This window comes from Phacochoerus africanus, chromosome 11 (genome assembly GCF_016906955.1).
Source record: "Phacochoerus africanus isolate WHEZ1 chromosome 11, ROS_Pafr_v1, whole genome shotgun sequence".
Taxonomy (NCBI): domain Eukaryota; kingdom Metazoa; phylum Chordata; class Mammalia; order Artiodactyla; family Suidae; genus Phacochoerus; species Phacochoerus africanus.
In genome coordinates, this window is record NC_062554.1 from 88042622 (window position 1) to 88070421 (window position 27800).

Here is a 27800-nt window from a genome sequence, read left to right on the forward strand (position 1 = left end):
AACAATTTCAACATTTTATTTACCCTACTATTCCAAAAATATTGTAATGTCACCAGTATACAAAACTGAACTATTTTACATTCTTCGTACAGCTTCAAAACCTGATGTGTATTTTATACTAATACCACTTCTCAATTTGGACTAGCCCCATTTCAAGGGCTAAATTCCCACATGAAACTTAATAAGGAACGATACTGGCCTGCATATTTCCATTGTCTGGCACTTCTGATAATTGACAAACACTGTGAATGACTGCCACTCTCCAAATTCTGTATTCTATCATTACAGATTTGGATCAAGATATACCACTAGTAGAATTTATACATTAACAAAAACTAAATGATGTTAAGACCAGAACTATGTCGGATACCAGATAAATGGCAACAAAAGCAGCTATGAGAGACTAACAGTGAGTAGACAATCTTTTTCTTTATGGCACTTGCCATAATTACTACATTTCTGTATTTTCTTCTATTGTATATGTGCATCTGTTTCTCCTATGACATTCCATAAGGGAAACATGCTATGACTGTGCTTACACATAGTAGATGATCAAATACCAGTTAAATGGATGAATATGACCTTGCATTGATTATCAGCCTGAACCAGCCTGTCAATTCATTACTCATGTTTTCTAATAGTTCCACATTTTCACAGTGAACAGCTGTTTTCTCTTCACAACAGTTTCTAGCAGCTTAACTCAATTATTAAAAAGTAACTTGGGAAATACCCCACTGGTCAGAATCACATTTATTCTATCTTACTAAGACTTTCCTTCCTACAACACAAAACAAAAGCAGAATGGGGGAGGCACAAGTGAACAAGCCTCTTAGACTAAGAGAAAAAAAAAAAAATCATCCCATGCACCTCAAAGGGAAGAAGAGTGAATACTGCTTCCTATCACACAGTCAGTAGTGGCCAGGTTCTTAAGGGCTCTGGAAACTTCAGAAATTGCTTTGGCAAACCATTCCAAGTTAAACAACAGTATTATTATAGTAGACATGATGAAATGTAAACAAATCAAAATAACATGGCATATACTATCATGAAACCTATTTAAAAAGAAAACCACCAAAAACTCAACCTCAGAACTCATTCTTTATATTAACACTGTATTATAAAGTCTTTTTACTAGTCTTTTAGACTGAAGAAATCATTTTTAGAATGTATATGCTTAGAAGAATGAGAGTGAAAGCAGCTCTTACCATTCTATTCTGTGTACAATAAATGGCACTTTAATAACAGTTATTTCCCAAATTAGTAATCAGTCTTGTTATTTTAGCACCAAAAACTCAACTCCTAATCCGATGTTTCCTGTTTTGCAAAATACTGGAATACAAAACATTTCTTATAATTCAAAACATTTAGTCATCTATAGTGTGTATACCAATCTTTTAAAAATCAAATCTTACTTAAGAGATCACTAAAGAAAGTTACTTTTCCCTTTTCTTTTTAGGTGCGTGTTCCGAAAGTGGTGTAAATTCGGCCTCCTTTCTTTTTTTTTTTTTCTTTTTATGGTCACTTTGGTAACCACTGGAGTCACTGCCTTGAAAAACAGGGTCCTGGTCCTGATCTCCTTGGTGCTTTTTCTTCTTTTTCTTTTTCTTCTTTGGCTCTTTCTCCAAGAGACCGTTTACAATGTTATTAATCTGGCTATCTGTCTCTTCCTTAATGGTAACATCAACAAAATCTGTTAGCTCTGAGGTACCATCTTCTGCTTCACGTGGCTCTGGGTCTTTCTTCTTTTTCTTTTTCTTCTTTGGAGGTTTCTCAACAGCCGCTTCTTCGGTGGCAGTTTCTGTTACTTCAGGAATAGCAGGGCATTTGGTTTGTAAACTATAAATTAACAATTTAAAAAATTTAGAGAACATTAAGCAAAAATACAAGAACATTAATAAAATCAGTAATAGTCGAACATGCCAAAATTTTTTCTAAATAATGACAATAGTACAAGATAACCTGAGTGTGACACAAATAGTTGATCCTAGTATCCCTCAGCACACTGAAACGTTACAATTTTTGTCTCCCAAGTATTTTTCTCTGACTGTTTAATGCACAAAACTGACATAAAATTTTTGTCAAAAGGTGGCTTCTAAATTTTAGTTTGGTTCAGAAAACATGAATACTAAATAAACATCACCAAATCAAACCACTTACATTTACTTTTTATACTTACTAGCCAAACCACTGACATTTGATAAAGAAAAAATACAGTCTGGCATCCATCAAAGCAATGGAGCTCCTCATCTAGTATCTTAACCCTTGTTTCAAATAATAGTTTGTTTTTCTTAACCTATGCTGTATCAGTATTACTCCAAATTGTGAATTATTTTATTTCACTAAAATAGAAACAAGTATCAATGAAGTAGCCCTCTTTCTATAAAACTGCAGTCCTCTACAGTAGCATTTGCCAAATAAAGCTAAATTTAAGTAATTTCAATGAGATAATTTTAAAAATTCAGTTCCTCAGCTGCACTAGTCACATTTCAGTTGCCCAAGAGTGAAGCTACTACACTGCACAAATACAGTACATTTATAGCATCACAGAAAGTTCTACTGGACAGCTATTCTAGAAACTTCAACCCATACTCTTGTTACCTATCAAGGCAGACTCTAGAAAAGGTGCTAACACAAAAAGTATTCCCAATGGTTTCTTCCCCTCTGCTATTAAGCTTGGCTCTCATGAAACCAGGCTAAAATCAGAATAATTCTTACTATATATTTCTGGTTTGAGATTCTTATATCAAATGATCTACCTGAATAATGGTAATAAATAAATGTTACTTTCGTTTCAACAGTGCAAAAGTAAAAGTAGGCCAGTTGTCATACAGTAATATCACTACACTTCGAGTAGTTTCAAGCTCGGGGGTCAACTTTTTAAAAAATTAACATCAAACTAGATAATACTCAGAAAAATTGAGTTATTAAAATATAGACCATTTAGCTAGTTGTAGAGCTTCAGAATATTTAATGCACTGTCTCATGGCACTTTTGATTCCTATTTACACTGACTTTATGGTTTGAAAGTATGAATATTCTAATTTAAGTCTCTTAAAAGATTGATATTTCCTAAATTCGTAATTGAATAGAAACAATGATGAAAATAATGTGGTTAGGAACTGACCTAGAAACATTTACTTTCCCACGAATGCAGAATACTCCAGCAGCGTCTGAGTCTAAACGAAATACTTCAAATTCTAGTTCATCACCCACATTTATCTCCAGAGTCTGCCACTGCTCAGCTGGCATCTGCTCGGGTTTAGGAATGGAGGCATTGAAGCACCCATGTACTAAACAGCCAATATGGCTGGAAGACACTTTATTAATTGTACCCTGAGGAGGAGGGAAAAGAAGTATTCCATCAAAAAGAGATTCAGAGTTAAAAGGTAAATCAAACTTCACAAGCTTCTAAAAGTTCAAAGAGAAAATACCAAAATAACAGTATAACATAGAAAAAGTTCATCTCACTAAAACTTATCACATGTTATATTACAACACAGCTTTAAGAACACTGTAGTTTTTAGAAAGCTCAAAATTTAATAAATAAGAAATGTGTAACAGTTGCCTAACTGGACAGACAACTTGCCCCTAGAACCCCCTAAAAAAATCAAACTAAGCAGCCACTGCAGGATTCCCTGAGAAGCAGATTATTCTATAACCAAATTGAAACCAAGCAGAAAATACTCTGCTATGACCTACATGTGAAAAGATCTCAAGGAAGGAAGCATATGTTTTTTGTAATAGCATCCACATTATTCTCCCATATTTTTCAACCATTAAGAGAATTCTCTGGTGTTCCTGCTGTGGAGCAGTGGGTTAATAATCTGGCTTGTCTGGTTCAGTCCCCAGCCCAGCACAGTGGATTAAGGATCTGATCTTGCCACAGCTGCCACTCAGATTCAATCCCTGGCCTGGGAACTTCCATATGCCATACTTGTGGCTAAAGGAAAAAAAAATTTTGAAAAAGAATTCCTCAGTGATTAAATTTAGCATGATATATAAGCAGATCTATTAGAAGACAACTTACCCTTTATATGTAAATCTTGAGCATGGTTATTTTGACTAAATCCCAACATTAGAAGCTTTAACATGTTCTTGAATTTTTTTTTTTTTTGGCTTTTTAGGGCTGCACTTACAGCATGTCCCAAGGGTAGGGGTTGAATTGGAGCTACAGGTGCCAGCCTTCGCTACAGCCACACAGGATCTGAGCCACATCTGCGACCTACAGCATAGCTCATGGCAACACTGGATCCCCAACTCAGTGAATGAAGCCAGGGATTGAACCCTCATCCTCATGCTTACTAGTTTGGATTTGTTTCACTATGCCATGACGGGAACTCCTTTATGATTTTAAGTTTCCAAGAAACTTAGTCTTCCATTCTTCCCATAACAATCAATACATAAGGTATACGAAAGAAAACCTGAAATATTTCTTTAAAAATCACATACTCTGACTTAGAGAAAAATAAATAGTATGTACACAATGTGTTATAATATTAGCAACTCCTTCCACATGTGACTGAATAAAGCTTCTTTGTAATTATCAGGAGTCAGGAGTACCTTCTGGATGGATGACCTGGACAACCTGTGGTTCATCTATACAATGGAGTACTACTCAGCAATGGAAAGAAATTAAGAGATCAAGCCATGAAAATACATGAAGGAACTTGAAACATATTGCTAAGCGAAAGAAACCAATCTAAAACAGTTACATACTGTGTGATTCCACTATATGATATTCTGGAAAAGGTAAAACTATGGAGAAAGTAAAAAACTATCAATAGTTACCATGGTTTCCAAGGGAGGGAGGGATCAATAAATAGGGCAGAGAGGATTTTTTGAGCAGTAACCAATTATTCTATAGGATAGTGTAACGGATACTTGCCATTTTAAATTTTGTCAAAGCCCATAGAACATACAATACAAACAGTGAACTCTACTGTAAACTACAGAATTTGATAATAATGTATCAATATTGGCTCAATAATTGTAACAAATGTACAGCATTCGTATATATGTCAATAATAGAAACAGTATGATTGTGTTTGGGGGAGGAGGAGAGTGACGTAAGGTATATGAAAACACTCTACTTTCCACTCAATTTTTCTCTAAGTCTAAAACTGTTATAACAGATAAAAGTTTATTTAAAAAATACTCAATGTGGAAAGGAAAGTCTTTTCAACATATGGGTGTAGAACACCGAATATGGACAAGAAAATGGATTTGAAGTGTTTCCTCACACTACACACAAAAAACTAAGACTGATCACAGACCTGAACAGAAAAGCTAAAGCTGTAAAAATTCTAGGATCTTAGAGAACAATATATTCACAACAAAGGGGTAGCCAAGTTTCTTAGCATCTAGAAAGCAATTACCATTAAAGTATAATATGATAAATTGGACTGAATCAAAAATAAAAACTTGTTTATCAAAGATACCGTAAGATTGTAAAAAATATTCACAGTACAGTTATCTGAAAAGGATTTGCATTAAAACTATAAAAAGAACTACTACAGCTTAGTAACAATGTAAAAACCCAATTAAAAGGTGGCAAAGTAATTGAACAGGCCCTTCCTAACAAAACAATGAAAAAGAGCTCATGAAGGAATTAAAAATAAAAACAATAATGAAACACTACCACAGGTGCATCAGCAAAATTGAAAGACTGACAAAACTGAACAATGGCAGGGATGCAGAACAACTGGAAATGTTGAAGGGGAAATTAGCCTACCAGTAGTTTTCCATAAACTTAAACACACATTTACCCTGTAAACCTAGCAATAAATACCACTTCTAATTTCTAGCTAGAAGAAATGGACAAATGGACAAATATGTTTAAAACAGCTTTGTTCCAGACTAGAAACAACCCACATGTCCAGTGATGAAGAAGGATAATTAAACTGTGACATACTCATATAATTTGAATACTATGAACAATTTAAAGGTAAAAAGTACCAATATACATAATAATAGCATGGATGGAATTCAAAAACACATTGAGCAAAGGAGGCCAGAGAGTATGTAATGAAAATTCCACTACTATGGAATTATAGAACAAATGAAATAATTTATGGTAATGAAATCAGAATAGTGATTTTTATCTCGTTGTTGAGACTGACCAGAAAATGGCATGAGGGTTAATAAGGAGACAAAAAGGTATATGCACTTATCAAAATTTCCTGAACTGTACATCATGATCTGTGCATTTTACTGTATGCAAATTAAATTTCATACAATATTATGGTATGTAAATATTTAAATATTAAATAAAAATTTTGAAAAAGTAGTCAAATGCATTTGAGCACTGGATCTTACTTTAGGGGGATAGAGTAAAAGGGATAATTTAACTTTTCATTTCACTGTACAGTTTGACTGTTACTTCCGTGAACATGTTTACATTTATGACAATTTACACAAAGCAAATGACAATTAAATTGGCAATTTTTAAGTACAAATCTACTGCCAATTTTAATAATAAGAAGGATGATTGTAGGACCCAGTTGAGAGGGCAAGGGTAATATTTCTGTAAGTTTAAAATGATGTTGAAAAATATTTTTAAATTAGAAGGGCCTTAGAATTTTGGCATAGTGAAATATGACCTGTATTTTTACTAACAGTTCATTAGTTTAACAGTCCTTTTGGATTAATCAATTCCAATAAATATTGTGGGTTTTTTTGGTCTTTTTTTTTTTAGGGCTGCACCCACAACATAAGGTGGATCGAATTGCAGCTGTAGCTGCTGCCAGATCCCAGCTAAGTCTAACCTATACCACAGCTCACAGCAACAACAGATCCTTAACCCACTGAGCAAGGCCAGGGATTGAACCTGTGTCCTCATGAATACTAGTCAGATTTGTTTCTGCTGAGCCACGACAGGAACTTTCCGATAAACATTTCTTTAAAGAAAAAAAATTTACATACATACACAGAACTGCTGCTGGTAGGAGAAGGGCAAGTTAGGCTGCCTTTTAAAGGGATACATTTTAGTAGATCTCACATCAATTTCTGCATATTCACTTCATAAAAAAACTGGGCCCCACAGTGCCTTCATTCCCATAGAACAGTATGGGTGCCAAGACCCCTATCCTTCCTTCATTTTCATTACCTGGTCCCACAACCATTTGGATTTGCCATTCCTATTTTATATACTACTATACTGTTTGAATCCTTTATAAACAAACTATATTTGTATGTAATTGAGAAGTTAAAAGTAAATAATTTTTTTCTTTTGTACCCCTTAAGATCTTTTTGGTGGTATACAAATATATTGGATGGGACACGCAGTATCTTCTTCCATTCCCTCACTTTCAGTCTGCATTTGTCCCTATTCTAAGTGGGTCTCTTGTAGACAGTGTGTTTTGGCAGGATAGAGTTTAGAACTTAAGACTGCTGAGGAACAGAAAAAAGAAAAATCTTAAGTAAATATCATAACCTTACACCTAATGCAACTAGAGAAAGAACAATAAAAACCCCCCAAAATAAAAAGAAGATCAATGAAACAAAGCTGGTTCTTTGAAAAGATGAACAAAATTGATAAACCTTTAGCCAGACGCATCAAGAAAAAAAGGGAGAGCACTCCTATCTATAAAATAAATGAAAAAGAAGTTACAATTGACACTACAGAAGCAAAAGAAGAAACTACTATAGGCACTATATGCCAATAAAATGGACAACCTGGAAAAAAGGACAAATTCTTACAAAGTATAACTTTACAAAACTGAACCAAGAAGTAAAATATGAACCAATCACAAGTACTGAAATTGAAACTTTTATTTCAAAACTTCCTAAAAACAAGTCCAGGAGCAGATGGCAAATTCTACCAGAGAGAGTTAACACCTATCCTTCCGAAACTCTTCCAAAAAACTGCAGAGGAGGAAACATTCCAAGTTCATTCTGAGGCCACCATCATTCTCATACCAAACAAAATCAGACAAGCACCAAAAAAGAAAATTATAGGCTAATATCACAGATGAACATGGACGCAAAAATCCTCAACAAAACATGAGCAAACTGTATCCAACAATATATTAAAAGGATCTTACACCATGATCAAGTAGGATTTACTCAAGGGATGCAAAGATTCTTTAATATATGCAAATCAATGTGACACACTAATCACATTAACAAACAATGAAAAACATAGTTATCTCGATGTAGAAAAAGCTTTTGACAAAATTCACTCAATTTTGAAAAAAAACTCTCCAGAAAGTGGGCATAGAGGGAAGCTATCTCAACATAATAAAGGCCATATATTACAAACCCACAGCTAACATCATTCTCAATGCTGAAAAGCCAAAAGCATTTCTAAGATCAGGAACAAGACACAGATGTCCACTTTCACCACTGTTAGTCATTAAACAGTTGTGGAAGTCCTAGCCACAGCTATCAGAGAAGAAAAATAAATAAAAGGAATCCAAGTTGGAAATGAAGTAAAACTATCACTGTTTGCAGATAACATGATATGATACATGTGGGTTCCCAGACACGGCTTAGATCTGGCATTGCTGTGGCTGGCAGATGTGGCTCTGATTTGACCCCTAGCCTGGTAACTTCCATGTGCTGCAAGTGCAGCCCTAAAAAGCAAAACAAACAAAAACATATTATATTTGGAAAATCCTAAACATGCTGCCAAAAAAGTGTAAGAGCTCATCAATGAATGTGGTAAAATTGCAGGACACATAATTAATCTACAGAAATCTATTGCATTTATATACACTAATAGTAAAAGAACAGAAAGAGAAATTAGTCAAACAATTCCATTTGCTATTACATCAAAAAGAATAAAATACTTAGGGATAAACCTATTCAAAGAGACAAAAGACTGGTACTCTGAAAATCATAAGACACTGACTAAAGAAATCAAATGACACAAAGAGATGGAAAGATATATACCACGGTCTTGGACTGGAAGGATCAATATTATCAAAATGACTATACTATCCAAGTCAATCTATAGATTCAATGTAATTCCTATCAGGTTTCCAATGATGTTCTTCACAGAACTAGAACAAAATATTTTAAAATTTTCTGAAAACAATAAAGACCTTAAAGAGACAAATAAATACTGAAAAAGAAAAAAGGAGCTGGAGGAATCAGGCTCTCTGACTTCAGTCTATACTACAAAGCTACAGTAATCAAGATAGTATGGTACTGGGAGTTCCCATTGTGGCTCAGTGGTAACAAACACAAATAGTATCCATAAGGATGCGGGTTTGATCCCAGGCCTCACTCAGTGGGTTAAAGGACTTGGCATTGCCATGAGCTGTGGTGTAGGTCACAGACATGGCTTGGATCTGGTATTGCTGTTTCTGTGGTGTAGGCCAGAAGCTACAGCTCTGATTTGACTCTTATCCTAGGAGTTTCCATATGCCATGGCTATGGCCCTAAAAGAGCAAAACAAAACAAACAAACAAAAAACTGGCACAAAAAACACACATAGATCAGTGGAACAGGATAGAAAGCCCAGAAATAAACCCAGGCACCTAATCAACTAATCTATGACAAAGGAGGCAAGAACATACAATGGATGAAAGACAGATCAATCAATAAGTGGTGCAGGGGAAATTGGACAGCTACATATACAACAATGAAATTAGAACAATCTCTAACACTATACACAAAAATAAACTGACAATGGATTAAGGGCCTATACCTAAGACCAGATACTATAAAACTCCTAGAGGAAAACAAAGGCAGAACACTCTTTGATATAAATCACAGCAATATCCTGTTTGACCTATTTCCTAGAATAAGGAAAATAAAAACAAAAATAAACCAATAGAATCTAATTAAACTAAAAAGTTTTTGCATAGCAAAGGAAACCACAGAATGGGAGAAAATATTTTCATATGAAGCAATCGGGGATTAATCTCCAAAATACAGAAATATCTCACAGAGCTTTATATCAAAAAAAACCAAAAAAATCAAAAAATGGTCAGAAGATCTAAATAAACATTTTCCTAAAGAAGACATACAGACAGCCAAAAAGCAAATGAAAAGATGTTCAATACCACTAATTGTCAGAGAAATGCAAATCAAACTACAATTAAGTATCACCTCACACCAGTCAGAATGGCCATCATCAAAAAGCCGACAAATAATAAATGCTGGAGAGGGTGTGGAGAAAAGGGAACCTTCCTACACTGTTGGTGGGGATGTAAATTTTTGCAACCACTATGGAGGACGGTATGGAGGTTCCTTTAAAAACTAAATATAGAAATAACGTATGATACAGCAATCCCACTTCTGGGCATGTATCTGGAGAAAACCAATATGCACCCTAATGTTCATAGCAGCACTATTTTTTTTTTAATTAATTCATTTGTTTATTTATTTTTTTTTTTGTCTTTTTGCTATTTCTTTGGGCCACTCCCACGGCATATGGAGATTCCCAGGCTAGGGGTCGAACGAGCTGTAGCCACTGGCCTACGCCAGAGCTACAGCAACGCGGGATCCAAGCTGCATCTGCGACCTACACCACAGCTCAGGGCAACGCCGGATCGTTAACCCACTGAGCAAGGGCAGGGACCGAACCCACAACCTCATGGTTCCTAGTCGGATTCGTTAACCACTGTGCCATGATGGGAACTCCCCAGCAGCACTATTTACAATAGGCAAGAAGGAACCTAAATGTCCCTCAGTAGATGAATGGATAAAAAAGATGTGGTACATATATACAAAGCAATATTATTCAGCCATAAAAAAGAAATAATTCCAATTGCACCAACATGGAGGGACCCAAAGATTCATACTAAGTGAAATAAGTCAGAGAAAGACAAATATCATATCACTTATATGTGGAATCTAACAAAAATGATACAAAAGAAATTACTTATAAAACAGAATGTCACAGATTTCAAAACCAATCATATGGTTACCATAGGTGGAACCATTGAGGGGAGGGAGAAATTAGGAGGTGGGAATAACATATACACACTACTGCATAAAAGAGATGATTAACAAGAACCTAATATATGGTACAGGGAAATCTACTCAATAGTTTGTAATAACCTATATGGAAAAAAGAATGAATATATATATGTATAAACGATTCACTTCGATGAACACTTGAAACTTAAAACGGCACTGTAAGTCAACTATATGCCAATGAAAAAAAATTCCAAGGTCCTACACAGTTAAAAAAGAAAAAGAATTAATGGATATATACTATTTAAAATAGATAAACTAATACTGAGCTATACTATGTCGTAATAACCTATAAGGCAAAAGAATCTGAAAAATACATACATGTGTATATATATGTGTGTGTGTGTCTGTGTGTGTATACCAAATCACTTTGCACTTGCAACATAACACTAAAACTAACTATATTTCAATTAAAAAAAAAAAAGATGGCCACAGATCATTGAATTCTTGACTAAAGATTGATTTTGATATTTAAATCCCGAACTATGGCTGATTCTAGGACTGAATCAGGGAATATACAAGATGAGCTTGTACTGCCAAGGATCTTGTAGTGTAAGAAAACACTGGAAACAAGATAAGACACAATAGCGTTGGATGGGGGGGGTGATAAAGTATATCCAAGAGACATGGGAGCCAACTAAGCGAGATCCCAATGGCCAAAGCTGGCACAACTTGAGCACCAAAATAACACTGCATTGGTCATAAAATAAATCTGTGAGTGTATAGTGATAGAAGTGACTAAATAAAGGAAAGACAAGAGACAAATATCCCATGCAGAAAAATTCTGAGTAATAGATATTCCCACTCAAATACGTGGATTATACTCCCTACTCCTTGGTACAGCCATAAAATGAAAACAAAACAAAAAAGTGAGAAACGTTTTTGGAAGATTTAGACGAGTTTAGACTGATTTCCAGTTTCAGTTCTTCCACTGCCTTTGGAAGAAAGAGGCTTTGTAAAAACAGCCTCTCCCCTTTGGGTTCTCCTCTGTGACCAAAGATAATTGGGACTGTTCTGACTTCAGGCATGAAATTATGTGCCCTACTTTGTCTACTTTAAAATACATGTACTATGTAACACTCATGAAATGTTTTCTTAGTTCTATTTGAAAGAAACAGAAATAAAAAATTAGAGAACTGAGCATACATAATCTGAGAACTTAAGAGTTACCTGGATCCCAGAAATCCCAGAAAACAGTTGACTAGGATATGTAGCGAATCATTTTGTCCTTTGATAGAGATTGATTTTTTTTTCTTGATAAGAAGCCTTTTAGATAAAACTTAAGGGACCTAGCGCCCCTGATTAATATAGAGGCACCCTGGTATGTGTGTGTTATTTTTGTACCAAGTCCTTATTGGTCAAATCATACTGGCCACAAAAGTGAGATTTTTGAGTTAATATGTCCCAGAATGTAAATTTAGGTTTACATACAGTCCTGCAAGTTCAACTCTGACAAAGACATGCTTCCTTTACTTCCTTTTCTCCACTCATTTTCCAGTTTCTACCAAGAGTTGTAGGGAAGAAATGCATCTAGTTTCCCAGTGTTCATATCACTACAGACTCTCTGCAACAGCCCTCCCCCCAAACCTATTACCTAAATTGAAGAATGGAAGGAGAGATTAGGTGGAGGAGATCAATATAAGAATGGAGAAAATGTAGACATGGGAGATGGAGGTCCCCTTGGCACAAATCTAAACCAATGGTTGGCTTCGACTGTAGCAGCAAGAGGCTGGGACCAATGAAGTCTTATTCCAGAATGCCACCAGCATTAAGGAATTTATACTTTTTAGAAATGCCTTCAGATGAAAAATTATATTATTATTCAATCTCTATTTATTTACTCACTTTCGTCATTCTTCATTTTTTACTGAGGATCTAAAATATGGTCACTTTAAGCAAACATCTCTAATTAGATTAATTCCAGGCTCCTAAGTTAACTTATTATTCCTTGGATCTAGACATGACTACTGAAGTTTTGTTTTTGTTTTGTTTTTTTTCTTTTTCATGTATACAACATTCACTCAGTTTCTCATTAGGTCAGAGAGCAAGCTTTGCCTAGTACACAGAAGGCACTATAGGACACAAAGATGAATAAAAAGAACAATAATAAAACCCAAAGTAAAGAAAACCTTTGTTATAAGCAGTGTTGTGCTAGGTACAGTTAAATGTCCTGCTCTCTGGAGGGTAGGGAAAAGAGACAATCAAATCACTGGTTTGTGGATTTCGTCGATTTCCATGGTATAAATACTTCTACCATAATCAATTTCAAGGTGCCAGTATGGTATCACCGAATAAGTAACTGGAAAGAGATGCATACAACTGGCTCCTGAATCACAGAAGAGGTGTTCTGTAATACTATTTATAATAGTCAAAAGACAGGTATCTGACAGGTAGGTCAGGAAAAGACTGCAGAAGAGGGAATCTTAGCATTGAGATTTAAAGGACAAGTAGGTTATCAGTCAAGTGGGCAAACTGTAGAAAAGTGTTTTAGGCAGAGGGAACAGCCATGTGCAAAGTAAGGATGAATGACTTGTGGAAAACAAGTTAGGAGAGATTTTCTTAAAAGACTGGATAGTGCAGAGTGGGCTTTGAGGACCCAGGGAACAAAATGAGGGTGTTATGTAGGGACTCATATAACTACAAAATCCAGGCATTTGAGAATGCAACAAATAGCTTATACACCATTAAAAAAAAAACAAAAACAAAAACAAAAAAACCCAAAAAACAGGCTATTGACCATGTTCGGCCCTCAGGCCATAGTTTGCTGATTTCTGTTCCAAAACAAGGTAGAGACTACAGGCAAATTACACTGAAGTCAGTGTTCTACAAACTGGGTGTGTTTTTCTAATCCTCTTAAAACACATAACAGAGCCACCAAGTCCACCTAACAGATTTCTGGAAACAGCAATTTTTTTGGCTTGGCCCCACAGTCCCAGATCAAGCAGAACTAATGAGTACTGGTGAGTAATATCGAGTGCATAATATCCTCCTCATTCATTTCATATATCACAATACACATCACCGCACACTGGGTGCTGTTATACTCTAAGTCAGGGATGAGAATGCAGTTCAGGAATTATTTCAATGATGGGACACTGAGGTACTTAAACCATCACCCTTACGTAAAGTGGGGAATATAGGAAAATTCAGATTCTTTCATATGACTATTTTAGTTTAAAAACAGTTAAGTGCTCAGTACAATGTGAAGCAAAGACATCCATCAGCATTAACTTTTCCTGGTCAAAGTCTTGAGGATGATATTTTCTTGGTTTTAGCACTTAAAAAGATATGAGTCTTACATGGGCTTCATTTTCAAAGGATCTGAAAGCCTCTCCTTTTAAGTAAAGAGAGGCATCTTGTGCCACAAAGTAGGAAGTACTCAGAACTAGATGGGTACATGTCAAAAAGGTACAGGAGCTAAGCCAAAAAAGTTCCTAATCATCAAAAATGGAACAATTTGACTAAAAAAAAAAAAAAAGTATTGGATTATAATAACCATGGCATAAAGGAAAAATGCATAGGTTTATAAAAATTGAATACATAAATGAAAAAGAAGAGACAGCCCTAATAGCAATAGAAAATATAGAAGAGATAAAGCAAATAGAGTAATCATCAGTGGAACACAATAATAACTGCCATAAACAAAATCTACCAATGCATGCTAAAATTAGCAGCTAAAAGTCTGGGGCATAAGAGGGCATTTGCATAGTCTCAAAGTATTACCCCCAAGATATCATTAATTACAAAGACAAAACCTGGCAGACATTCCCTTAACCAAGTGATCTAGGTTAATGTTACCAGCAGCAAGACATGTCAACATATAGTGCCCCCCCATATGGTACACTGAGAAAATGACACTACTTCTGTGTTATTCTTGCCAAAATGTACAACCTCAATCTGTTCATGAGAAAAAGCATCAAACAAAATGAAACTGAAGGACATTCCACCTGACCTGTTTTCTTCATATACGTCAAGGTCAAGATAACCAAAAAAAGACAGATGAACTGACAAAGACTTAGAAGACATGACAACTAAATGCAATATGGTATTTTGGAATTAACTCGAACAAAGAATAACAGATTTTAAAAAACCGACAACTATGTACCAATAAAATGGTCAACCTAGGAGAAACGGACAAATTCTTAGAAAACGTCAATGTCCCAAAACTGAACCAGGAATAAATAGAAAGCATGAGTACTGAAATTGAATCTGTGATTTAAAAACCTCCCAAGAAACAAAAGTATAGGACCAGATACCTTCACAGGGGAATTCTATCAAACACTTAGAGAAGAGTTAACACCTATTCTTCTGAAACCATTCCAAAAATCTACAGAGGAAGGAATACTCCCAAACTCACTCTATGAATCCACCACCACCCTGACACCAAAACCAGAGAAAGATATCACAAAAAAAGAAAATTATAAGCCAATATCATTGTGAACAAAGATGTAAAAACCCTCAACAAAATACAAGCAAACCAAATCCAACAATGCCTTAAAAGGATCATACATCATGATCAACTGTGATTTACTTCAGGGATGCAAGGATTTTTCAATATCCATAAATCAATCAGTGTGATACACTACATTAACAAATTGAAGAATAAAAACCATATAATTATCTCCATTGATGCAGAAAAAGCTTTTGATAAAATTCAACATCCAGGGAGTTCCCGTCGTGGCGCAGTGTTAACGAATCCGACTAGGAACCATGAGGTTGCGGGTTCGGTCCCTGCCCTTGCTCAGTGGGTTAACAATCCGGCGTTGCCGTGAGCTGTGGTGTAGGTTGCAGACGCGGCTCGGATCCCGAGTTGCTGTGGCTCTGGCGTAGGCCGGTGGCTACAGCTCCGATTCAACCCCTAGCCTGGGAACCTCCATATGCTGCGGGAGCGGCCCAAGAAATAGCAGCAACAACAACAACAATAACAACAACAACAACAACAACAAAGACAAAAAAAAAAAAATTCAACATCCATTTATGTTAAAAACTCTCCAGAAAGTGGGCATAAAGGGAACCTATCTCAAAATAATAAGCCATAGATGAGAAACCCACAGCTAGTATCATACTCAATGGTGAAAAGCTGAAAGCCTTTCCTCTAACATCAGAAACAAGACAAAGAGGCTCACTTTCACCACTTTTATTTAACATAGTTTTGGAAGTCCTAACCACAGCAATCAGAGAAGAAAAAGAAGTAATCAAAATTTGGAAAAGGAAGTAAAACTGTCACTGTTTGTAGGTGACATGTTACTATACATAGAAAATCATAAGGATGCTACCAGAAAACTACTAGTTGCAAATACAAAATCAATACGCAGAAATCTGGTGCATTTCTATACTGTGAAAACAAAAAAACAGAGAGATTAAGGCAACAGTCCCACTTACCATCGCATCATAATACCTAGGAATAAACCTACCTAAGGAAGCAAAAGACCTATAATCCAAAAACTGTAAGGCGCTGATGAAAGAAATCAAAGATGACACTAATAGATGGAAAGATATACCATGTTCTTGGATTGGAAGAATCAGTACTGTCAAAATGACTATACTTCCCCAGCTGATCTACAGATTCAATGCAACCTCTATCAAATTGCCAATGGCATTTTTTCACAGAACTAGAAAAAAAATATTTAAGTTTGTACTGAAATATGGAAGACCCTGGATAGCTAAAGCAATATTAAAAAAGAAAAATGGAGGTGGAGCAATGAGGCTCCCTGACTTCAGACTATACTACCAAGCTAGTCATCAAAACATCATGGTACTGGCACAAAAATAGACACACAGATCAGTGGAACAGGATAGAAAACTCAGAAATAAACCCACACACATACGGCCAATTAATCTATGACAAAGGAAGCAAGATACAATGGAGAAAAGACAGACTTGTCAGTAAGTGGTGCTGGGAAAACTGGAAAGGTACATGTAAAAGAAGAAATGAGAACATTCTCTAATGCCACACACAAAAGTGAAGTCAAAATGGATTAAAGACTTAAAGGTAAGGCTGAATACTATAAAACTCTTATAGAAAAACATAGGCAGAACACTCTTTGACATAAACCACAGCAACTGTCTTTTTGCATCTGTCTCCTAAAATAATGGAAATTAAAAAAAATAAACAAACAAATGGAACCTAACCAAACTTAAAAGCTTTTGCAAAGCAAAGGAAATTGTAAACAAAATGAAAAGACAATCTATGCAATGGGAGAAAATATTTGCAAATGTTCCCACTGACAAGAGATTAATTCCCAAAATATATAAACAACTTATGTATCTCAATAATAAAACAAACAAACAAACAACAAACCAATCAAAAAATGTCCACAAGAGGAATTCCCATTGTGGCTCAGTGGTAATGAACCCAACTAGTAACCATGAGGACATAGGTTCAATCCTTGGCCTCACTCAGTGGGTTAAGGATCCAGCATTGCTATGAGCTGTGGTGCAGGATGCAGATGTGGCTCAGATCTGGCATTAATGTGGCTGTGGTACAGGCCACTGGCCACAGCTCCAATTTAACCCCTAGATTGGAATTTTCCAATATGCCATGGATTTGGCCCTAAAAAGCAAAAAAAAAAAAAAAAAAAAAAACAAACAAACAAACAAACAAAAAACGGAAGACCTAAAAGATATTTCTCCAAAGAAGACATATAGATGGCCAACAGGCACATTGAAAAGATGCTCAACACTGCTAATTATTAGATAAATGCAAATCAAAACTACAATCAGGTATCACTTCATACTGGTGAAAATGACCATCACCAAGAGGTGTACAAACAATTAAATGAGTGACACTGCGTGGAGAAAAGGGAACCCTGTTGATAAGAATGTAAATTGATGCAGTCACTATGGAAAACTGTATGAAAACTCCTTAAAAAACTAAAAATAGAATTGCAATATAAACTAGTAATTCCACTCTTGGGCACATATCCAGAAAAGATGAGTATCTTAATTCAAAAAGATAATGCACTCCTATGTTCACAGTAGCATTATTTATAACAGCCAAGACATGTCCACTGACAGATGAATGGATAAAAAAGATGTCATATATATGTCGTAACAGCACACACATTCGCACATACATGTACACAAAGACACAAGAGAACATTACTCAGCCATGAAAAGAATGAAATATTATATGCAGCAATATGGATGGACCTAAAGATTATCTTACTAAGTGAAGTTAAATCAGACAGAGAAATACAAACATGGAATTGGTCATATCTTTAAAAAAATGATTCAAGTGAACTTATTTACAAAACATAGTCTCATAGACAAAAAACACAAACTTACAGTGACAAAAGGGAAGTTTGGGACTATTAGGTACAAACTATTATATATAAAATAAACAAGGATCTACTGTATAGCTCATGGAACTATATTCAGTATCTTGTAATATCCTATAATAGAAAAGAATCATATGGCTGCATCACTTTACTGTATACCAGAAATTAACACAACATTGTGAATCAACTATATTTCAATAAAAGTTTAAAAAAAAGTTACCTATATGGCACCGATGAGAAGTAATTTTTATTTTTTAAAATGGTTTTCCGTTACCTACAATACCAATCCACATGAATCCCAAGTGTACAGTCTATTAAATTTTTCCAAAGTTTATAACTAAATAAATATACAAAGAAAGCTAGAAAGAAAAAAAAAAAAGATACATACCATAAGCTTTTGCCCTGGTTCAGGGCAGAAAATAACAAAATCTGCTTCAATGTTAAGATGAATGTGTCCTTGATCATCATAAATATCTCCTAGTTCACCCACTACTTTGATGTTATCATAGGCAATGGGTACACCTAAAAGGCTGTATTTAAAAAAGAAGAAAGAGATATTTTTATCCTTTTTTAAACTAGGCCATTATCATACTGATTAGATATTCTGAGACCAAAATATAATCAACCTCCTAATATAATCAACCATGGCAAAAACAGTATGTGTGATTAGTCTGTGACAACTTCAGTAATCCAATTTCACCAAAGGGTTCCAATATAATGGCTAAATTCAAAATAATTATTCAAGATAGGGACCCAGAAACAAAACATCCAATTATGCAAGATCAGTTAAGTTGACCCTTCTTTCCCATTTGAATTTTTTTTTTTGTCTTTTGTTGTTGTTGTTGCTATTTCTTGGGCCGCTCCCGCAGCATATGGAGGTTCCCAGGCTAGGGGTTGAATCGGAGCTGTAGCCACCGGCCTACGCCAGAGCCACAGCAGCGTGGGATCCGAGCCGCGTCTGCAACCTACACCACAGCTCACGGCAACGCCGGATTGTTAACCCACTGAGCAAGGGCAGGGACCGAACCCGAAACCTCATGGTTCCTAGTCGGATTCGTTAACCACTGCGCCACGACGGGAACTCCTTTTTTTTTTTTTCTCATTTGAATTTTAGTTCTGCTAGAATGAGAGAAAAAAAAATGCCATTTGGCAAGAAAAATGTCCTGTATATTTCTGAGTAGTACTGAACCAAGGCAATTTTCTGCAGCAGATAGCATAATGCAAGATTAGAATTAAAGCTCAAGTCTCTGAATATTAAAGTCAATGACTCAATGAAGAAAAATCCCCAAGATGCAACTGTTGCTAGAACAAGGAAATGTTAAGAATACAACCATATATTTCCTGAAAACTGATTCTGACAACTTTAGATTGGTTCATACGTTGACAGAATCATGGGGCAAATACTAATCCAAATGTCATTTCCAAGGTTTTTTGTTTTTTTTTTTTTTTTTGCTTTTTAAGGCCACACCCTTGGCATATGGAGGTTCCCAGGCTAGGGGTCTAATCAGAGCCACAGCCCCTGGCCTACACCACAGCAATGCCAGATCCATAGCTCATGGAAACGCTGGATCTGTAACCCACTAAGCGAGGCCAGGGATCAAACCCGAAACCTCATGGTTCCTAGTGGGATTTGTTTCTGCTGTGCCATGACAGAAACTCCATATTTCCAAGTTCTTAAAGAATTAGAACTACTAAGGAGGCTGCTTCACTGCCAAAGCTATTACCTGTTGCAGAAAACTTCTTGATTCTCCCAGAAAAGGCTGAAATCACTCCTCCTCTACTTCTATAAGACTCCATACATATCTCATCTCTGTTTACATGTTTGGACTACAGATAGGACGCTAAGGCCCTTAAAAGCAGAAAACATGTTTGCTGAACTCAAAGGTCTCAAATAGCTCATGTAAGAATAAGACAGGAGTTCCCACGACAGCACAGTGTAAACGAAACTGAAACTGACTAGTATCCCGGAGGATGCCAGTTGGATCCCTGGCTTTGCTCAGTGGGTCAGCAAGCCATGAGCTATGGTGTAGGTTCCAGATGCAGCTCAGATCCCCTGCTGCTGTGGCTATGGCCTGCAATTGCAGCTCCAATTCAACCCCTAGCCTGGGAACTTCCAAGTGCCACAGGTACAGCCCTAAAAAATATACACACACGCACATACACAAAAAGACAAAGAATTCATCCCAAGTAGCAATTGTTTAAGTAAAACAGCCAAGAACCGCTGGAAAGGAACTGTATTAATTACCAAACTAGGAAAACCATAAACTCAGAGCTTGCTCCACAAAACCCTTTTGAATCACTAATTTCCATTATGAGGCTTTTCTAAGTGGGAACAATTAACTCATTACAATAATATTAGGGGCCCAGAAAACAGAAACAAATCAAGATGAAAGAAAAAGCAACCACCATATTAGACAGAAAAATGGAATTAAGATTTTGTTTCCCCTAATCAACAATTTGAGAGTGAGTCTCAGGTGGGGGGAATATAGTTGTACCCTAGAGGCATTTAGGAGTTTTTGAGACTAATTATAGCCCTCACATTCACTGCAAAGGCCAGGGATGGAAAACATGCAGTCACATACAGAATAGTCCTATACAATAAAACACGTCCCTAGCTCTACACGATTTAAATGAGGGGACAAACCGTACTTTATAAATGTTTATAAGCAATGGATCATAGTATCTAACTTAAAATATATATAAAGTCAGCTTTGCACACTTTCAATGTAAATTAAATTTTCCAGGAATACAGCTACTATAGAAATTCAAGAATAGACTATTTTTGTGTGGAACTTGACTGGGAATTACTCATTATTTCAGAAGAGCATTTCACCACTGCAGAGACCGTAAGTGTGATATGAGTTTTCAACTCAAAACCCCTGCATCCATCTACATTTGCAACTGATACATTCACAATGATTCTATGTAAAAGGGCCAGGATACATCTAACCATTCTTCTCAGGTAGCCATGCTTGAGCTTTATCACACTGAAAGACATTTTATTCTACTGTATTAGAGCGCTATATGAATTTTTTCAATTGTGTAGGAGGTTATATTATCTTTAAGTTTCATTTCAGTACTGTAAAGAGTGTTTTCAATGACAATAAAGTAGCAAAATATCTCTAATTTGCTGACTAGGGAATATGACCAAAAGGATTTGTGTAAATCCTGCATATCTTTGGGAAAGCAACTCACAACATAAAACTTAATAAAATTCATTTGACAGACAAAAACAGCTCAACATTTTATCTTTTCCTCTTTTTCTTTTTCGGAAACTATTCTAACTAAGCAGAGTGGAAGCCTCACTTGAGATATTTACAGAACAATTAAATCAAGTTTAAGGGATCCTTAGAATGCACACTTAAGACTTTTCTGGAACTATGTGGTATATTTGCCACTTTCAAATAACTCAAGAGTTGTCATATACAAAAAGGGATTATGATTTTTTTCTTCCTAATGACCTTTCAAAGATATAACTTAGAAGTTACTTTCTCTAAGCAAACTTTCCAAAACTGAAATAGTATTATCTTTAAAAAAAATTCTCAGACTTTTCACGTGGCTCACAGTATAACTGCTCGGCATTGCTTCTACAGTGGCTGTGGCTCGACCCCTGGCTCAGGAACTTCCATGTGCCACAGGTGCAGCCACTTGTTTAAAAAAAAAAAAAATTCTGTCACTGGGAAAAAAAGGTGAACAGTCTGTCAAACGGAGAATGCTGTTTAAATAACTTAGTCACTAATAGGAGAGTCACTCTCAATTCTTCCCTTTTCCTCATTTCTCAAGAGAAGCCAAGTCCTGATTCTACAGGCCCCAAAATCCAAAAACATAAGCTATATATAGTAAGTGGTGGATCAATATTCCAAGTCTTGATATGTTCCATGTTTTGTTCCTCATTAGTAATGCATAGTTCAATATATGGTGCTGGATTTGCACCAAATAAACTGGAGTTTTTAGCACACCCCAGAAGTAATGGGGAGTTCAAAGTACAACCTGGGATTCCCCTCATGGCGCAGCGGAAAGAAATCTAACTAGGAACCATGAGGTTGTGAGATTGATCCCTAGCCTCGCTCAGTGGGTTAAGGATCCAGCGTTGCTCTGAGCTGTGGTGTAGGCTGGCAGCTGTAGCTCCGATTAGACCCCTGGCCTGGGAATCTCTATACGGCATGGGTGTGGCCATAAAAAGCAAAAAAAAAAGTACAACCTGAGCTACAGGGCCACACTGTCCAATTCAGTCACAGAAATTCTCATTATCCATTCAGTTCCTCATCTTTCCGGTGTAATAGCTCCTACTCCTCTATCCAGTCAGGTGGAAGCATTAATTGGTTACAGATCAAACATTTGCCTATGTTTCCAGATTTTATGACCACCTTGAATATCCTCAATTCTCTCAAATCACTCCTCTCATTTTTCTCTTGGACAATGTTAACAATCTCTCCACTGTTCTCTATATTTATTGTCTCACCCTCCCTAAACCATCAGCTAATGGTACTGACACAGAAATGACAACCATTAAGAACAGGACATGACAAAAACTGGTTCGAACCTACTAGGTCCGGATGTCAGCAGATGGATTTCCAGAAGAACTTGAGCCTCATTACACTCTGTAAGACATCAGCATATTAAACAACACACTCACAGATTCCTGGACTGTTCTGTGGCCAACCATAAAAGGCCAAAAAGTAGGTAGTGTTCCAACCCCTGGTACTCCCCACCCCTTCTCCAAGATAGACTATTCCTCTCATTCCTTAGCCTAAGAAGTTACCTAGCCCATAAAAACTAACCACTCCCACACCCACAGGCCTCTAGCCTACAAAGACCACCTGCCAACACTGTCTATGGAGTGTGTATCTCTCTAAATAAACTTGCTTTCATTTACTAGGGTAGCTCTGGAATTCTTTCCTGTCTGAAGTCAAGGACCCTGACCTGGTAGCCCATCCCAGGGACTCAGAGGAGACCTGGGACATGGCCACTCCTCCTGCACCCCACTGTTCCTTCAATATTACTCAGTGCTGTTTCTTAAAAATGCAAATCTGATTTTATCACAGACGCTACTGTCTCAAAAGTGTGCCAAATTTCAGAGCTGGAGGGTGTTGAGGGGAACAAGTGCTAAACCCGCTTTCTGCTTAAACAAAGAACAAAACCAAAAACACCTGGCAAAGGCAGGAAGAGAAAAGCAAAATGGCCACCCTCTCTGAATTGTCTTCCACTCTGTCTTTGACCCACTGCCCTCTGCAACTGCACCCAATGTCTTTCCCCAGGTATAAACCTTAGTTATATAGACTTCATTATCTGCTCAAAGTATTTTATTTCACAACTACTACCCTTTTGTTTGTCACTCTTTTTACTTGGAATGCTATCATCTCAATGGTATCCTCCCTCCTACCAAGCTGCTCTCAAAGTTTTTAAGCTCTAATTCACCAGTCCTTCTTATGGTAACTTAATTTAGGTTTCTGTCGAATTTTAACACGGCCGCGGATTTATCCGGCTTACATTTATATCTCCACTAGAGGTTAAAGCTCCTTGAAACAGCGTTTTTTCCTTTGTTTTTATTTCAAGTCTCTAGAATACAAAATAGACACATAAATGTGTGCTGGTATTTAAGGGAGCTATAAATTCTAGACCTGTGTGTAGCGTTCAGGATCCCTTGATAAGGCGGTAAAAACTATGGATACTCTGCCCAAGAAAACTGACACAGGCAACTCCTACAATTTCCATGGTTACATTAAATTCCTGAAGGGCAATAGGAAATCCAATCACCCTAGTTTTGGAACCCTTGCTTTCGAGCCAAGGAGTCTAGAAGAATATTAAGGTGTATCTGCTCCTTCCCCATGACCCTTCTAATTCTGAGAGTTTTCTAGCTTTCTTTTTTTTTTTAATAGCTTACTTTAAATGCACAAGAGAGCTTTTTCATCTTCAAGAGCAATAAGCAGGCTCTTAAGAAAGAAAGTAATAGTTTTTCTCCCATCCCTGATCCAAGGTACAAGAGGAAAGAACCCAGGGGAAAGAACCCAGGGGAAATACTAGGGCCAAACAACTAAAACCACACCTGAAGGTTTACAAATAAACGATTATACTAATGCTTCTTATATAGTTTTCCAAATAGTGAGAGAATCTTTTGAAGTGCCGCATTCCAAACTTTAATTGTCAAATGAGAAAACATAAAGAACTGAGTCTAACCGGTCTCCAGACCCCTGGGTCTATTCTTACCCCTACAACCCAATTGTGGAGCAGCTTCTTCACCCCTTCCGCTGCCAAAATTCACGTCACCTTAACGTCTTCTTTCTTGCCTATGAAACGAACCCCTGTTTAGATCTTGACCAGGGAGGCACAGGCCTCTCCAGGTGGAGCGCAACTCCAGAATGCCTCGGGGGTAAACTAGTGGCGACCGGTGCTAACTTTCCCATTTGCCCCTTCTCCGCCATTAATATGTCCACCCGCTGCCCTCTCCCATGCTCCCAAGGAAGGCGGGTAGGCAATGTTATGTTATGGTGTCCGCTCGGCGAAAGAAAAGTCAAAGACACTGGTACCTCTCGGAATAACGCAGGAGTTCCGCATCCAGCTGTTCTCGGATACCGGTGCGTTTCCTGTTAAGGTAGCGCGGCGACAATGCGATGTGTCTCCGGTGCGGCCCCGCCACGAGGCAGGAGTAGCGGCTGCTCACCAGCGCACAAGCGGCCGCATAGGTCGGCAGTTCTAGGCAAGGCAAGACACCGGCCGGTCCCACCCCCGGCCCTTCCGAGGCCGCCTTTGGCCGTGAAGCCTCTGAGCAACCCGCAGCCATGAGGCTGGTCAGCCTTCCCACGGCGCGCGTCCTACTGACGCAGTCATTAACCGCCTACGTCCGGACGCCGGGTTTCTACGTCATGCACCAGCTACCACGCCCCTAGGAAATTTCCTCTCCTCGCACTGCAGTACTCAGGTAGGACCAGCAGGGGGAGATCGCTCTTTCGCAATTGTACGACTAGGGACCTAGGAGCCTGAGGTTGAGCATTACTCCCTCGTCTCCTAAGGGCGCGCAAATCATATTTTCGCTGTCTTCAGTAGATTTAGAATGTATATTTAATAGTGGTTCATACTTTGATCATATCCAATAGTAAGGTGGTTTGATAGGTTTTACAAGCTTGGATAATAAATTTCAAAATATTTATGGAATATATATTCTGCAGGGAACCCAATCCTAAAAAGCAGCCCAGATGCCTCAAATGCAACACTTCTCAAATCGAACCCATCATCTCTTTCCAGTCCCGCATCTTTCATTCCGTAATCATTAACTCAGGAAATTGTACCACAGTTTTCCAAATGGCTTCATGCTAGGGGTGTCTCTTGCACGTCCAAACATCGAATCAGCCCCAAGATTTGTGAGGCCCAGAGCCGAAATGTCAGTCTCTTCAGACACTTCTCTTCGTTCTCGATTCCAAAACTGCACAAATACCTGTGGAAGTTGAGCTTTAAGGTCAAGAGGACGCTTTGACACACAAGTGTCATGATTTGCATGATTTGCCTGGTTGCCCCACACAGGGCCCCATTTCTCTCAGGAATAACACAAACTCCTTAACAGGGCTTTTAAATTACCAGGTCTTGGTATACATAAAATATGATTTGTATCGCATTTTCATTTACCACTCCCACTTTACACTATCCCCTGCTCAGTGACCACTTTCAGTCCACCCTCTTCCCCTCTCACATTCCTCTCCCCCTCTTTCCAGTTCCCTTCCTCTCTTCAGTCTTAAGCTCTTCCTTCTATCTGAGAATTGGGTAGCTTCTCTCACAGGGAATAGTTCTACTCCTGTGTCAAATATTAGATTAAATTTTACATTCTCTTTTTCTACAGAGTTTACTACCACCCTATTTCTCCCCACCCCCCAAGTAAAGATTAAGTAGGTCCTCATCTGTGTAAATTACTGCCATCAAGTACTTGATTTTTTTGTTAATTTTATGTTAATTGTCTGTTCCCTCCCCCTCCCCACCCCCCATTCCCCACAGGCTTCTTTCCCTCCAAGTTCACTAAGGTTGGGAACTTGCTATCAATCTTGCTCACCACTGCAACCCCTATATGATGCCAAAGGAAAAAAAAAGGTAAAATAAAATTCATATTTCATGGTAGGACAAGAATAATTTAGACATAAGAATTTTCTCTGCCAGTTTAGGCCTTCTCCCTCCCCTTTAGTGTGTATTGTGCACTTGCATAACCAGCCCTGCTTAGGAGATAACTGGTCTTCTTAATCCTGTAAGTGGTCGTGGTGACCCACTACAGACATTGTATATGCGTATCTGGATTGTGTAAACTGTCAACACATCACTTGATGTACAACCCTTTGTCTTAAAAACATATAGAATTGTGCTTTGCCGTCTAAAGAGCAAAACTGTCCTCAGAGCTTCCTGAAAGGCTATCTCCCAGGTTATAATTCTCAGGTTGACTCAAAAATTTCCGTTTCTTTCTTTGATCAGCTATTGATTAATGCATCTTGAATGAATGAAATAACAGGTGCTGAAGCGCTCACAATCTGAGGAAGCAGAACTTAAATACATAACACGTATTATGTGTTAGGCACTAACTCACTCCCAGCTGCCCTAGTTACTGCAAAAACCCTCTAACCTCTCTACACTTGTTTTCCATTTGTGAAATAGGGAGACTAGGACTTGCCCTGCCTACTATAGAGATTATAGAAGCTTCAAATAAGTAAAAAGCGTTTTCTTTCCTATTCTTTGACTTCAAATTTAGCATGAGATCAGAATGGGATGAAACTGCTGCCAAAGTGCAATGTAAAATACATTTCCCTAAATGGGGAAGGTGACAGCCTTCACCTTGATTTTGTGGCTAAATCCTGCAAAAGCTCTGGTAGGGCCCCTTGGTTCATTATTCTGTAGTTTGGCTAAACATAGAATGCCCCAAGGAGATTTAACGTCACCTGACGCCTAGAGGGCACTCAAGGCCTATTATGTTAAAACTTCTCCTAAATCAAGATGCATCTAGAAGGTCTGCAGAAGACTGGGAAAAAAAAAAAAATTGTCCTGAAGGTCCTGCAGTGGCACAATGGCATCTCTGCAGACCGTGGACTCAGGATTCAATCCGGCCTTGCACAGTGGGTTAGAGGATCTGGCATTGCTGCAGCCTTGGCATAGGCCACAACTGCAGCTCAAATCTGATCCCTGGCCTGGGAACTCCCTATGTCAGGGAGTGGTAAAAATAATAATGATAATTTGTCCAAATGCCAATTTAGTAAAAAATAAGGTGCTATCAGGATAATTCAGTCAAAACGAAACTGTACCCTGTAATGATTTTCCACAGATTAGAACTATGGAATATTTTGTAACCCTTTGTATGTTCAGAGGCAATTTAGAAATTTGCTTGTTTCATTTTGATATCTTTTTTTTTGGCCACACCCATAGCATACAGAAATTCTTGGGCCAGGGATGAAACCCGAGCCATAGCAGTAACAGCACCAAATTTCTAACTGCTAGACCATCAAGGAACTCCTGCTTTTTAGTCTTTCAAATCTGATTTGGTTGTTAGCCATGATCCACATTGCAGGATTTTAAAGAGTGAAAGAGTGATTCAGCCCACAGGTAAATATTCATCACAACAGAGTAACT

The 27800-nt window shown here is 37.4% G+C and overlaps 1 protein-coding gene across 2 annotated transcripts; it reads right to left on the reverse strand.

The window, feature by feature from the left end:
• POLR1F (RNA polymerase I subunit F) lies at positions 1-25038 on the reverse strand. Of its 2 annotated transcripts, XM_047752831.1 has the most exons (5): positions 24734-24890; positions 22750-22807; positions 18595-18736; positions 3125-3333; positions 1-1836 (listed from the first exon to the last, which is right to left on the reverse strand). In XM_047752831.1, the coding sequence occupies exons 1-5, from the start codon at positions 24759-24761 to the stop codon at positions 1434-1436; spliced, it is 840 nt and encodes a 279-aa protein (XP_047608787.1). In that variant the 5' UTR covers positions 24762-24890; the 3' UTR covers positions 1-1433. The 2 variants fall into 2 exon arrangements, with proteins under 2 accessions (XP_047608787.1, XP_047608786.1); XM_047752830.1 differs by lacking the exon at positions 22750-22807 and having other exon boundaries at positions 24734-25038.
• Positions 25039-27800: the final 2762 nt, after the last annotated feature.

Excerpts from the sequence above, each read along its gene's own strand:
- POLR1F (XM_047752830.1), bottom strand. The coding sequence starts at position 24,987 with ATGGCTGCGGGTTGCTCAGAGGCTTCACGGCCAAAGGCGGCCTCGGAA. Across the intron at positions 18,737-24,733 it reads CTCCTGCGTTATTCCGAGAG|CCTTTTAGGTGTACCCATTG; the intron begins GTACCAGTGTCT and ends TTTTAAATACAG. Across the intron at positions 1,837-3,124 it reads GGGAAAGTAAATGTTTCTAG|TTTACAAACCAAATGCCCTG; the intron begins GTCAGTTCCTAA and ends GTTAATTTATAG.